Consider the following 12,306-nt stretch of genomic DNA (forward strand, 5'->3'; position numbering starts at 1 on the left):
CTCTGGATCTTCATAGATACTATTGTTTGTTCCTGAAATAGTGCCTCCTACCTTATCCTTCCACAGACACCTACCTCTGATCTAAATTTGGCTCTTTCTGGTACCTTCTCTAATAGCCTTCTGCTTTTTATTACATTTATCATGCTATATATCATATACATGTGTGTGTATATACATATATATACACATATTGAGATACACACACCCACATATTGATGTTGCCCACAAGTTTATATTGTACACAAGGGCAAGAATTATATATGTTTTACTCAGCATTGTTTCCTATATACCTAGCCTAATTGGTACACAACATGTATTTGTTAGAAGAGTGAATGAAAATCCATCCATGAACTGTAATCTGTTCTCTTGGTCCCTGCTGGTGAAGACCGTGGGCTGTTCTCAGTATGGAGTCACTCTAAAGATGATGAAGGACATGAGTTCACACAGGCATTATGTTTCCTTAGAGTACATTCTCAGAAGTAGAGTTGCTGGAATCAAAAAATAAGGCTATTTTTAAAGCCCATAAAAATTCATTCTTCTGAACAGTTATCCAAGTTAAATTAGTTCCCTTTTTGCTTTCTTTGTTTTGAATATGTGGAACATACAGAGGTGAACAGTTCAGATAAAATTCAGCATCACACTTTCATAAAGTTCAATTCTTGAAACCTGCTTTTGTACCACACATGGCATTGTAGCACTTATTCCTTATGTGGAAAGTATTCTCTCAGGGTTGAAGGTGAGATAACACAGGCTGAGAAAGTTAACAGATTTACTCAAGTTCATACAACCAGGCTGGCTCGTGTCAAGACAGCTTATGCTTACCTACATTACTCCCTGTGCCAGCTGAGTTACAGTTGCTCCAAAAGTGATGACTATTCTGTGACACCTAATCCCGCCCCTCGGCTTCGCAGCTGCCACACCCGTGTGAGAATGCTGCCCACTTTCCGTGTTTCCTTGCCATGTGATGCCAGTGGCTGGGTGCCTTGTCTCTCTGACAGACCCCTAAAGAGACTCTGCATCAACTAACTGCCCAGAGTAGTTCATCTTGAGTTTCATCTTGTCTTTGCATGGAGGTATAAATAAATAAGTAAATGAGTGGATGAATAAATATAAATAAATAAATAAATAAATGGCCCATTTTTTTCCCATTATAATCCCGACTCCCAGTTTACAGGGGTAGTCCATTTTGATCATGCATTGTAATAGGCCCCTAACTAAATGATAGTCATATAAAAAGCATGCATCCAGGGCTGGAGATTCAGTGGTTAAGAGCACGGGCTGTTCTTCCAGAAGTCCTGAGTTCAATTCCTAGCAACCACATGATGGCTCACAACCATCTGTAATGAGATCTGGCGCCCTCTTCTGGTATGTAGGCAGAACACTGTATACATAATAAATAAATAAATAAATCCTTTAAAAAACAAACAAACAAACATGCATCCTCCTCCTGTGGATTCTTGGTATTGAATTCTTAGGGCTTGTAGCTATGAAGGAGAAAGGTGAATTTTCTGTCTTAGGCTGTACACACTCACCCAGATCTGTGTTCCCCTTCTCTTCTCCCTACCTCCTCCCCCAAAAAGATAGAACTTACTACCAGAACAGGGCTTGGTAAAAAGAATGCCTGCTTGATATTTATCCCTCTTAATAACTCCTTTAATTTTTCTTAACCTTTCAGGCTCTCCCTGCTTGTCCTATCCAGGCCACCTGTGAGGCTGCCTCCAAGGAGGAAAACAAGGAAAAAAATCGATATGTAAACATCCTGCCTTGTGAGTGTTTATAGGGTTTCTTGGAATGTGATCTGAAACTACATCTCTAGATAGATTCTTTGAGGATGGGAAGAATCTTGGGGTTGGTAACAGGGCGGGCAAAAAGAAGACTGGTTCGTCCTTAAGGCTCAAAGAGCATGGATTTCCCCCCCCCCCCCCCACACACACACACACACCAGGCAATCTCACAGCCAGGTAGGACTATGCTATGGATCACAGTTGGTATTGCAGGCCTGTTTCTGACGACCAGGCAGGGCAGCTTCATGGGACCAGGCAGAAAGTAGGTGATGTGGTTTTTTGAGCTGTAAGCAAGGGCACAGTGAAACCACACCACTCTGTTGGTAGAAAGAAAGGTCATTGGTTCCTCAAACTGCCAAGGCTGTCTCTCGGGTTCAGAGAAAACAGTAAGAGCAGGGAGAAGCCATACCAGTTCTGAGGGAAGCAGGTAGCAGTGGAGGGGGTGTGGAGTCAAAATAGCCTGGGAGTTAGTGGAGTGGGAAGTGGGGTATGGCCACAACAGCCTGGGAACTAGGGTGGGCCTTTGATCTATTACAGACTTACTTGAGTTAAACCAGAACAGGTTGCCCATTGCCAGAGGTAGTTGTTGTAGGGATCAGATACTGGGTTTTCCTAACAGAAACCAACTTCACAGGATTTCTGAGGAATGCTGAGCTTAAGTAGCAGTCCTTCTGTTACTCAGCCCAGATTGTCATCTCAGACATTGCCAACAGCACTGCCATTTTGGGGACTCACTCTGAACCTAACAATAACACCTTCCCAGCCTTAGCCACTGATAATCAGTTGATCTCATCTAACAGATATTTTTCTAAGTCTGTGTAATGGGGTATGCATAACCCAGTGGGATATTTGAACTTCTCTGTATTTATGTATTGGCTTTTTAAAAATTTATCGTTTGGGAGAGTTGGCTCAGCAGTTAAGAATACTTCCTGCTCTTGCAGAGGACCCAGATTTGGTTAAGCACCCACATGGTGGCTCACAACCTTCTGCAGCTCCAACTCCAGGAGATCTGACACACGTAATAATACATCTTGTCTTAAAAATTCATCTGTTTAACTTCTTTTTAAATTTTCATTACATTTATTTGTGGGGGGCGGGGCACACATTTGCCGTGGTGCACATGTGAAGGTTGGAAGACAGTAACTGGGTCTCTCCTTCCACCTTGTTCTCTGGGGATCAAACTTGGATTGTCAGACTTGGCAGCAAGCCCCTTTACCCTTTGAGCCATTTCACAGGCCCTCATCCTTTTAAAATGCTTACATTTTCTAGTGCATAGTAAGTATGTTAATATTTATATATAATTTATCAATAAACGAACAAATATTGAAAATACCCATGCAGGTATGATTGGTGAAACCTACAAATCTTATTTGTATGTATATGTGTGGGTGTGCATATATGTACACATAGTTTTTTTACATCTAGTAGGTATATTGTACAGTATACATTCTTCTAACTTTAATATATTGTCAGTTCATCTGTCAAGAAACACTTTCCTTTTTATCAGATGTTGAATATTCTTTATTGTAGCTATAATATAATACCCGAATTATAGTGGAGACGTTTACAGATTGAGGGCATTCAAGACAGCACTGAGGGCTGACTCAGTGAGTAAGCCTGAGGACCTGAGGTCAATTTCTAGACCCCACATAAATGGGAAAGGAGAGAACCAGCTTCACAGAACTGTCCTCTGACCTCCACATGTATGAGGTGGCATATGTACCCACACATACATCATACACATATATACAATAATATTCATAAATAGAAGCAAAATAATGTTGAGGGCTGGTGGGATGGCTCGATCAGCAGGTAAAAATTCTTGACACCCTGAGTTCAGTCCATAGAACCCATGGTGAAAGAAGAGAACCAACTCCTGAAAGTTATCCTCTGACTTCACACACACACACACACACACACATACACACACACACACACACACACACACACACACACACACACACTCACACAGGCCTACCTCACTCACACATTATCATCTGCAAACACACAAATACATATATACAGTAATCATAAATTTTAAAAAAAAATTGAGACAGGGTTTTTCTATGTAGCCCTGGCTGTTCTGAAACTCACTGTACAGACAGGCTGACCTCAAACTCAGATCTCCCTGTCCCTGCCTCCCGAGGGCTAAGACTAAGTAACATTTTTAAAGGGCAGGTGTTGGCGGCAACAGGGAGGCTCAGAGGTCAAAGGCATTTGCTGCCAAGCCTAGTGACCGGAGTTTGATCCCCAGAACCCTTATCACATAGGAGAGATTTGACTCTGAAGTTGTCTGCTGAGTTCCACAAGCACAGGCACGTATGTGCATGCTCAGATGCACACAAAAGAAATGTTTAAAAAAAATGTTTTGGACAACCAAAGGTTAGGTGCAATTGTGTACGCCTATGAACCTAACCCATGGGAGGCTGAAGCAGGAAGATTGCTATGAGTTCATGGCAGCCTGGGCTACAATGGGAGTTCTGGGTTAGCCTGAGCTACTAAGTAAGACTATGTAAAAGCAAAACCAAACCAAACAACCGAACAGAGCCAGGTGGTGGCGGTGTATGCCTTTGATCCCAGCACTCAGGACCAGCCTTTCTACAAAGTGAGTTCCAGGACAGCTAAGACCACACAGAGAAACCCTATCTCAAAAAAACCAAAACAAAACAAAATAAAAAGAGCACTAGAATGCCATATCTCAGTCACATAGACACAGGTATCTGGGCTGATCTGCCTCAGGGACAGTAAGAAACAAAATTGGATTTATTGAAATGTGAACGTCGTCTTGCTTGTTTTTTTCTAGATGACCACTCTAGAGTGCACCTGACACCTGTTGAAGGGGTTCCAGACTCCGATTACATCAACGCTTCGTTCATTAATGTAAGGAACCTGCGCCCTTCTTACTTACCCATGAAAAACCATTAGCTGCTGTCTACTGATTCCTTCCCAGCTGTGTTTTAAGAGAAAGACTGCCACCACAAGCTTTTCCTAACAAATCTGATTTTTTAAGTGGCCAGTTCTTTTTTAATATTGGGTAATTTAAAATATATTTTTTGTTTATTCTTTCATCATTTCCTAAGGTTTCCAGTGTAGAAATCTTAATCTAGATGTATGTTTCTATGAACCCTTTTTGAGCATTTTCAAATGCTACAAACGAAAGAAGGCTTTACCCTCAGTAGTAAAAATAAGGGGGAACAAGACAAGAAAACCAGCTACCGAGTAAGCCTGGCTGATGTGTCCAGTCCACTGGGAGTAAGGCCTGAGGGAAGGGAAGTAGTCCCAGGACCCTGAGTGTGAAGGTGAACCAGCAGATAAGATCTACATTCTGGGGAGCACACGTTTATCTCACCTGCTAATGATCACAGGACTCCATGAAACACGGCCATTGACTCATTGATCAGAGACTCCCGTCTAGACAAGGAGCTCTAACTCCGCCCTACCTTTAGATGCCTGAGGGCACATAGCAAGTCTTTCCAAGTGTTTCTCTCTATGGGAAGAGTGTAAATTCCACCTACACAACCAGCTGGGACTCAGGTTTCAGAACCAGAGACAGTGAAGGCGCCAAGGAGCCCCATTTCATCCTTCCCTTAGTGGTTTTACCTTCTGCTGTGACACTTTATTGATTAGGTGATCACTGTGGGTACTCTTTCATGGAGGTAACTTACCCACACCTAGTAAAAATAGAGTAGGAAGCACTCTGGGGCTGGCTTCCACATCTATGTGTATGTTTGTGTTTATTTTTGTGTTCCATTGAGAATTTAACAATGGCTTTTTATAAAGCCAGGAGTATGATGTGCTTAATATGTTTCTTAAGAGCTCATCAGCTTTAATTACAGGTTTAGAAGTGAATCAGAATTGAGCATCCTAAATTAAGGCCATCTTGATTTTCATGTTGTAATGATGATTAAAAACATTTATGGAGGGCTGGAGAGATGGTTCAGCTGTCAAAGGCTAGGCTCACAACCAAAAATATAAAAACGTTTTTGAAAACTAAATTCCTGTTCTCAAAAAAGTTGTAAGAAGCCTGCTGTTGATGGCTTTAAATGCTTGCTTCTCTGCTAGGAAGCAGCTCCCTGCCCTTGTGTGAGCTAGACTAGAAAATGGGTCTCAGATTTGGGTCCTTCCTTTGATTTCACCACTATCTGGTGTGACCTGGTGTCCCAGCAAGACTGCTTCCCATTGCCATCTTACTACTGTCTGCACAGAGAAAAAAGACAGCCCCTGTCCTGCGTGAGTTTCTCGGAGGCGGCTCCTCATCTGTTTGAATGGGGCCCCAGTCTCCCTTGCTCCTTGCCTCCCACTGACTAATGGTGAAGCTCATTGTCAAACCTGGCTGTTTCTGAAAAGCTTTTACATCTGAGTAAAGCATCCTCAAGAAAAAAAAAAAAATGCCTGATCCTTCCCAATTCCAATCCAGCTCCATCACTAGAACCACCTTATACGCTCCCCCTTGGGAGGCCTTACTCCATAACACTAAAACCCACATTGTTGGCTACTGGTAAAGCATCAAAAATGGTCCAGACCAGGGGTTAGTCTCTGAATACTCTCCCACCAATATTCACTAATGATTCACCTTGAGAAGCCTGCCTAGACCATTTGGGTTTTATATTCTTCTATTCTTCTCTCCAAACCTAACCCTTCTGGGATTTCTGTATTGGAAACTCTTGTGAATTACCTAGACCTTACAGGGAGGCTGTGTTAACTGGCTGAGAGGCTGACTGGAGAAATCATTCCTGCCAACTTTTGGGTTTCACTTTTCTTTTTCATCCGTTTCCACCCAGGGCTACCAAGAAAAGAACAAATTCATTGCTGCACAAGGTAACGGCAATTCTTTCCTCTTGGGCTTAACTATGGTCTCGTGTAGGTTGAGGGTATGGGCTTCTGCCCAAATACTAAATGAACTAGTAAAAATACAGTAGCTTTTCTCTAATCATTACCACCTAAAAGAAATGTGGGGGCTGGGGAGATGGCTCAGTTGGTGAAGTGGTTGCCACACAAATGGGAAAACCTGAGTTTAGATTCCTCGCGCTGACATTAAAAGACATGACAGCCTGTACCTAACCCCAGTGCTGGAGAGGCAGGGACTGCAAGATCCTAGAGACTTACTGGCTAGCCAGCCTGTCTAGTTAATAGGCTCTAGGTTAGTGAGAGAGTATCTTCAAAAAAAAAAATATGGTGGAGAGCAATTAAGGAAACCCTCATTTGACTTCTTACCCGCATAGGCAGACACATGCATCTCTACAGAATTATGTACGTTCACACAAACACATATGAACATGTACGTGCGTACTCTCATACACAGAAAGAAATATATCCTACAGGTTTACAACCAATAACATTCATCTTGATGACTTAGTATCAAAAGGTCTTTTTTAAAAAGTCCTCTGGAGTTGGAGAGATGGCTCAGGGGTTAAGAGCACTGGCTACATGGGCACACACATGCTGTGGAATACATATGAAGGTCAGGAGACAACTTTGAACAGTTGTTTCTCTTCTACTGTGGTCACACAGAATGAACTCGGGTCATCAAGTTTGGCTGCAGGTTCCTTTACCTCCCAAGGTTTAATTGTTTTAAGTACATTTGAGGAGTTTCCTAAAACTTTCAGTTCCATAGCAGATCCAGTGTCCCTAACTCTGGGCAATTTGATTGCTAAAACTCCTGTTTACCATACCCTGAGAATTCTTCTAGCCTCTCCACTATTAAATCCCATCTTTCTCTCATTGTCTACAGCTTCTTTTTTGCTTAGAAATTTCTTGTGGCTTTCTGAGAAAGGCTGTATAGAAAGTAAATTTGAAATTCCAGCCTGAGCAGGTCACTCCACCCTTTTGGAATTGATGACACTCATTCCAGAGTGTGACAGGACAGAGTAGATGCCGCAGCTAGTACTTGACTTATTGTCTAGAGTGTGATCAGTAAGCAGTCATGACTTCTAATCCTTAACCCTTAGAAAATCATTGTGCTCTTTCCTGTTTGGAGCCTCCTGGCCACACTCCTGATGACGTGTCTGGTACATACATGGTAGATACATGGAGAATATTCAGTTAGCAGGTGGATGAGTGGATAAATAGGGTAGATATTCCCCTGAAGAGATTTAGACACAGAATTCCAAAAGTCAGGAATTTCCGTTTCCTAGCATTGTTTTTCCTCTTCCAATCTTCACTCTTGGCTACTTTAGGACCAAAAGAAGAAACAGTGAATGATTTCTGGAGAATGATCTGGGAACAAAACACAGCTACCATCGTTATGGTGACCAACCTGAAGGAGAGAAAGGAGGTAAGTTGAAAATATAGTAGCACGACCCTAATATAGGCAAATCTGGTAGAGGGTCTGCTCTGCTGGAGCTCTAAGCTTGAGCTTAGCTGCCTTCTTTTTGTGGTTGCTGTACTAATAGCTCATCCAGACAGGCTACTGTGCCTCTTCCCGTAGCCTGGAAACCTCAGATGAATCTCAGGGCAGGCAGGGGATAGTGGTGTCCATGGCACATTACCATGTCTGGTATTAGAACAGCTCATTCTCGTTCCAAAGTAACAGGGAGGAGGAAGTGTGCCATTAGCTAGAAAAGAAAGGGACTTTCTTTCCCCTCCGTTCCTCTATCCCTCATTCCCTCGGTTTCCTGCAGCACCCCCTAAAGCCTTTGATGTCCTGTCAAGCTAACAGAGGGAGCCCTAGTGTAGCAGAGCCCCTGATGAGGGTGTGGCCAGCAGGAGGCCAGTGAAAGTGAAGCCTACAGCAAGTCCTGCTGGCAGCTTCTAACAGCTCCTGTTTCTTCTGTGGCCTGACCAGCTCTGTAGCTGGGCCATAGCCAGTGCCAACAGTCTTAGTCACTGTTCTATTGCTATGAAGAGACACCACGACCAAGGCATCTCTTATAAAAAGGAAGCATTTTTAATTGGAGCTTGCCTATAGTTTCAGAGGTTTAGTCCATTATTGTCATGGTGGCACACAGGCAGATGAGTTGTTGGAGAAGTAACTGAGAGTTCTTCATCTGGATCTGCAGGAAGAGAGTGCCACTGGGCCCGACTTGAGCTTCTGAAACCCGAAAGCCCTCCCCTAGTGACACACTTCCTCCAACAAGTCCACACCTACCCCAACAATACCACACCTCCTACTCCTTCTCAAGTAGTGCCACTCCATGACAACTAAGCATTCAAATATATGAGCCTATGGGGGCCATTCTCAGTCAGACCACTACACTGGGCCGTAGATCAGCCCACAGAGATAAATCATCATTCGTGACAATCTTTCTCAAGGATGGGTCTTCTGTCACCTTGACCCATTATGGGATTTGAGTGTGTTGCTCAGCAGCCCCACATTGCTTAGAAGGGTAGTTTGGGGCGAGTGGGGGATGGCACTTGCCTTTAATCCCAGCACTTGGGAGGCAGTGACAGGCAGATCTCTGTGAGTTCAAGGCCAGCCTAGTCTACAGAGCTAGTTCCAGGACAGCCAGGGCTATGCAGAGAAACTTTTTCTCAAAAAACCAAAGCAAGAAGGAAGAGGAAGAGTGGTTTGGGGTGGGGTTTCTGTTAGTATGCTTTAAGAGGACCTTTAGCTCTTGGAAGCTGTTAGGACTCAGTCGACAGGAAGACCTTGGTTTTACAAGCCAATAGTCTGTATGGGCGCCCTGCAGCAGCTCTGCCACAGAAAACTGCCAGTCCCTCCTTCACACAGGCTTGCCCCTAAAACCTGACCTTCAGCTGAGGGGTAGGAGTGGAAAAGATGGGTGGACCTGTGACTGAGGCTGGGTACAGTTGAAGAGAAAGTAAATCATAGTAACTGAACCTTTAGCTGATTAGGTGACAGAGGAGATACAGGCGTTATGGTTCCTTTTCTCTCAGTCCCCTTACTTACATCTGCCAGGACAGTCTTGCATGAGAGATGTTTGTCTGTTTTCTCTATAGTGTAAATGTGCCCAATACTGGCCAGACCAAGGCTGCTGGACCTATGGGAACGTCCGCGTGTCTGTCGAGGACGTGACTGTGCTGGTGGACTACACAGTACGGAAATTCTGCATTCAGCAGGTACAGTCTTCTGCCCTTCCCAGCATTCCAGGAGGATCTGCTGGCCATTAAGAGGCTGGGAAGGTCTGGGTTGTTCCTCTTCTTACTTGGGTGTCAGGAATTTCATAGGACACGACCTGTGTGGATTCTGACCTCCAGGAACTTCTGTCAAAGCTCAGTGAGCAGTGGTTTTGTGGCTGGGAGGAAAAGGACCTGTTAGGTGAAGTTCGATTGCCTTGAATGTGACCAGACAGTGTGAAGAGAGGCTTCAGGAAGTGGGCAACCTTCTGGGTATTGTGCTCACCTCTCTAAAGATTTCTGCCTCCAAGGGTGTAGTGTGACTGTTGTAAGCCTTCCAGAGTGATCCTGGAGGCCTGAGCTGGAGTTGGGGTTTGAAAGAGGAGTTATCAAGAATCAGGGGCTCTGCTGGGTGTAGTAGTGCACACCTTTAATCCCAGCACTTGGAGGTGGAGGCAGGAGGTTCTCTGACTAGGAGGTCAGCCTGGTCTATAGAGTGAGATCCTGTCCAAACAAAACCAGGAGCCCTGCATTGTGTCTAACCCTGCTGTTTACTGTAATAGTTCTTGGGCTTAGATCAGGTCATTTAAGTTCTCTGATTTCACCTTCATTTGTAGACCAAGAATAATAGTAGCAGTTCAGCCTACTGTGTTGTGTGAGCAGGATTCTCCCTCTGTGATCAGAGGCTCTCTGGGTACTCCTCACTTTTCCATCATCTGACAACCTCCGTTACACCTTCCCTCCCCTTGTGCTGCCCTCCTCCGGTTATCAGAACAAACACAGAATCTCCTCCCTTCACAGGTGGGCGACGTGACCAACAGAAAACCACAGCGCCTCATCACTCAGTTCCATTTTACCAGCTGGCCAGACTTTGGGGTGCCTTTCACCCCAATTGGTATGCTCAAGTTCCTCAAGAAGGTGAAAGCCTGTAACCCTCAGTATGCAGGGGCTATCGTGGTCCACTGCAGGTCAGTGTGGCCTAACCCTTGCCCACTTTCTGCCCCCTTGGATCCTGACCAAGGAGGCTGACCCAGAAGAAATGCACAGCTGGGCCCCAGGCAGCAGCCAGAGAGAATCCTCGAGTTCTAGTCTGGGGTGGAGAACGTGACTTGTGGAAAGAGGCGAGTTAGGCGCTTACTCTGATTCTGAAATAGCTGTGAAGGAAGACTTGAACCAGAGGCTCTGTCTGCCTGTAGGAGCAGTGTTTGTAGTTACAGAAGAGTTTGTTCACTGGTCCCCATTATTTTCAGTGTGTACTCCTGACAGTCCATGAGGTCAGATCTACCCTGCTGGCATAGCTGTTTGAGTTAATGTACCTCCCAGGTTAGGAGTGGAGACTCAGCCGTGAAGCCAAGTGACTGGGTCAAGTACTGACCCTGTACCCTTGCCTCCTTGAGACCCTTAGAAGTACCAGGGTACCCAGGCCCTGACAACTAGAGACCAGGAGTTCCCACCACAGTAGGATTATTGGCTCGGGGGCAGTGCCAGCTCTACCCCAGTGGAAATTAGAACTTAGCTGCCTGGAGGAAGCCTGAGGCTGTGCTCCCCTTCCCTGCCTGCTCCTCCAGGTTATGCCTGGCGTCCACTCACCCCTTGCTCTCTGGCTACAGCGCAGGTGTAGGGCGCACTGGTACATTCGTTGTCATCGACGCCATGCTGGACATGATGCATTCAGAACGGAAAGTGGATGTCTATGGTTTTGTGAGCCGGATCCGGGCCCAGCGCTGCCAGATGGTACAGACAGACGTGAGTGATCTGTGGGTGAGGCGAGGGAAGGGCTTTCCAATGCCAGGACATCTGCCTACTCTGAGGACTTTAGTTCATATAAACATCACAGAGTGTGTATGCGTGTGTGTACACGTGCGCGTAATATGGAATGACATGTGTTGGTCAGAGGACAAATTACAAGTTCTTTCCTTCTGCCACATAATTAAAGAAACGAAGCATGGGAGCTAGAGAGGTGACTCTGGTTAAGAGCACTAGCTGCTCTTCCAGAGGACCCAGGTTTAGTTCCCAGTATCCCCTTCACAGCTATCAGCCATCTATAACTCCCAATTCCAGGAGATTCAACACCTTCTTCTGGCCTCTGTGGACATTGGGCATGCACATGGTACTTATGTATACATGAGACAAAACACTCATACACAGAAAATAAATAAAAATATTTTTAAAAAGAAATAAAACGCTGGGCATGGTGGTCCATGCCTTTAATCCCAGCACTTGGGAGACAGAGGCAGATGGATCTTTGAGTTTGAGGCCAGCCTGGTCTACAAAGTTAGTTCTAGGACATCTAGGGCTGTTACACAGAGAAACTCTGTCTCAGTAAATAAATAAATATCAAAATAAAAAGAAAAGAAAAAAGAAATAACACATAGAGGAAGAGGTTGTAGCTTTATGACTGGGGGAAACAGAAAGGCAGCTATCACTTCCACTGGACCTTATGGATAAGGGAATCATTTTTAATGTATGCCAGCATGCCAGGGCCCACGATCATGATGCAGCCAAG

At 44.7% G+C, this 12,306-nt stretch overlaps 1 protein-coding gene across 3 annotated transcripts in view; it reads left to right on the forward strand.

Annotated features, from left to right (window-relative positions):
* Positions 1-12,306, forward strand: part of Ptpra (protein tyrosine phosphatase receptor type A) — a 110,929-nt gene that overhangs the window by 85,544 nt on the left and 13,079 nt on the right. For all 3 annotated transcript variants that reach the window (XM_052724041.1, XM_052724039.1, XM_052724040.1), the window contains 7 exons: positions 1,676-1,766; positions 4,588-4,664; positions 6,566-6,602; positions 7,961-8,058; positions 9,684-9,803; positions 10,602-10,768; positions 11,411-11,546. In XM_052724041.1, the coding sequence (XP_052580001.1) occupies positions 1,676-1,766; positions 4,588-4,664; positions 6,566-6,602; positions 7,961-8,058; positions 9,684-9,803; positions 10,602-10,768; positions 11,411-11,546 (726 nt within the window). The remainder of the gene's footprint in view (positions 1-1,675; positions 1,767-4,587; positions 4,665-6,565; positions 6,603-7,960; positions 8,059-9,683; positions 9,804-10,601; positions 10,769-11,410; positions 11,547-12,306) is intronic.

The sequence above is a fragment of the Peromyscus californicus genome, unplaced genomic scaffold (assembly GCF_007827085.1).
Source record: "Peromyscus californicus insignis strain IS unplaced genomic scaffold, ASM782708v3 Scaffold_7__1_contigs__length_154581171, whole genome shotgun sequence".
NCBI lineage: Eukaryota > Metazoa > Chordata > Mammalia > Rodentia > Cricetidae > Peromyscus > Peromyscus californicus.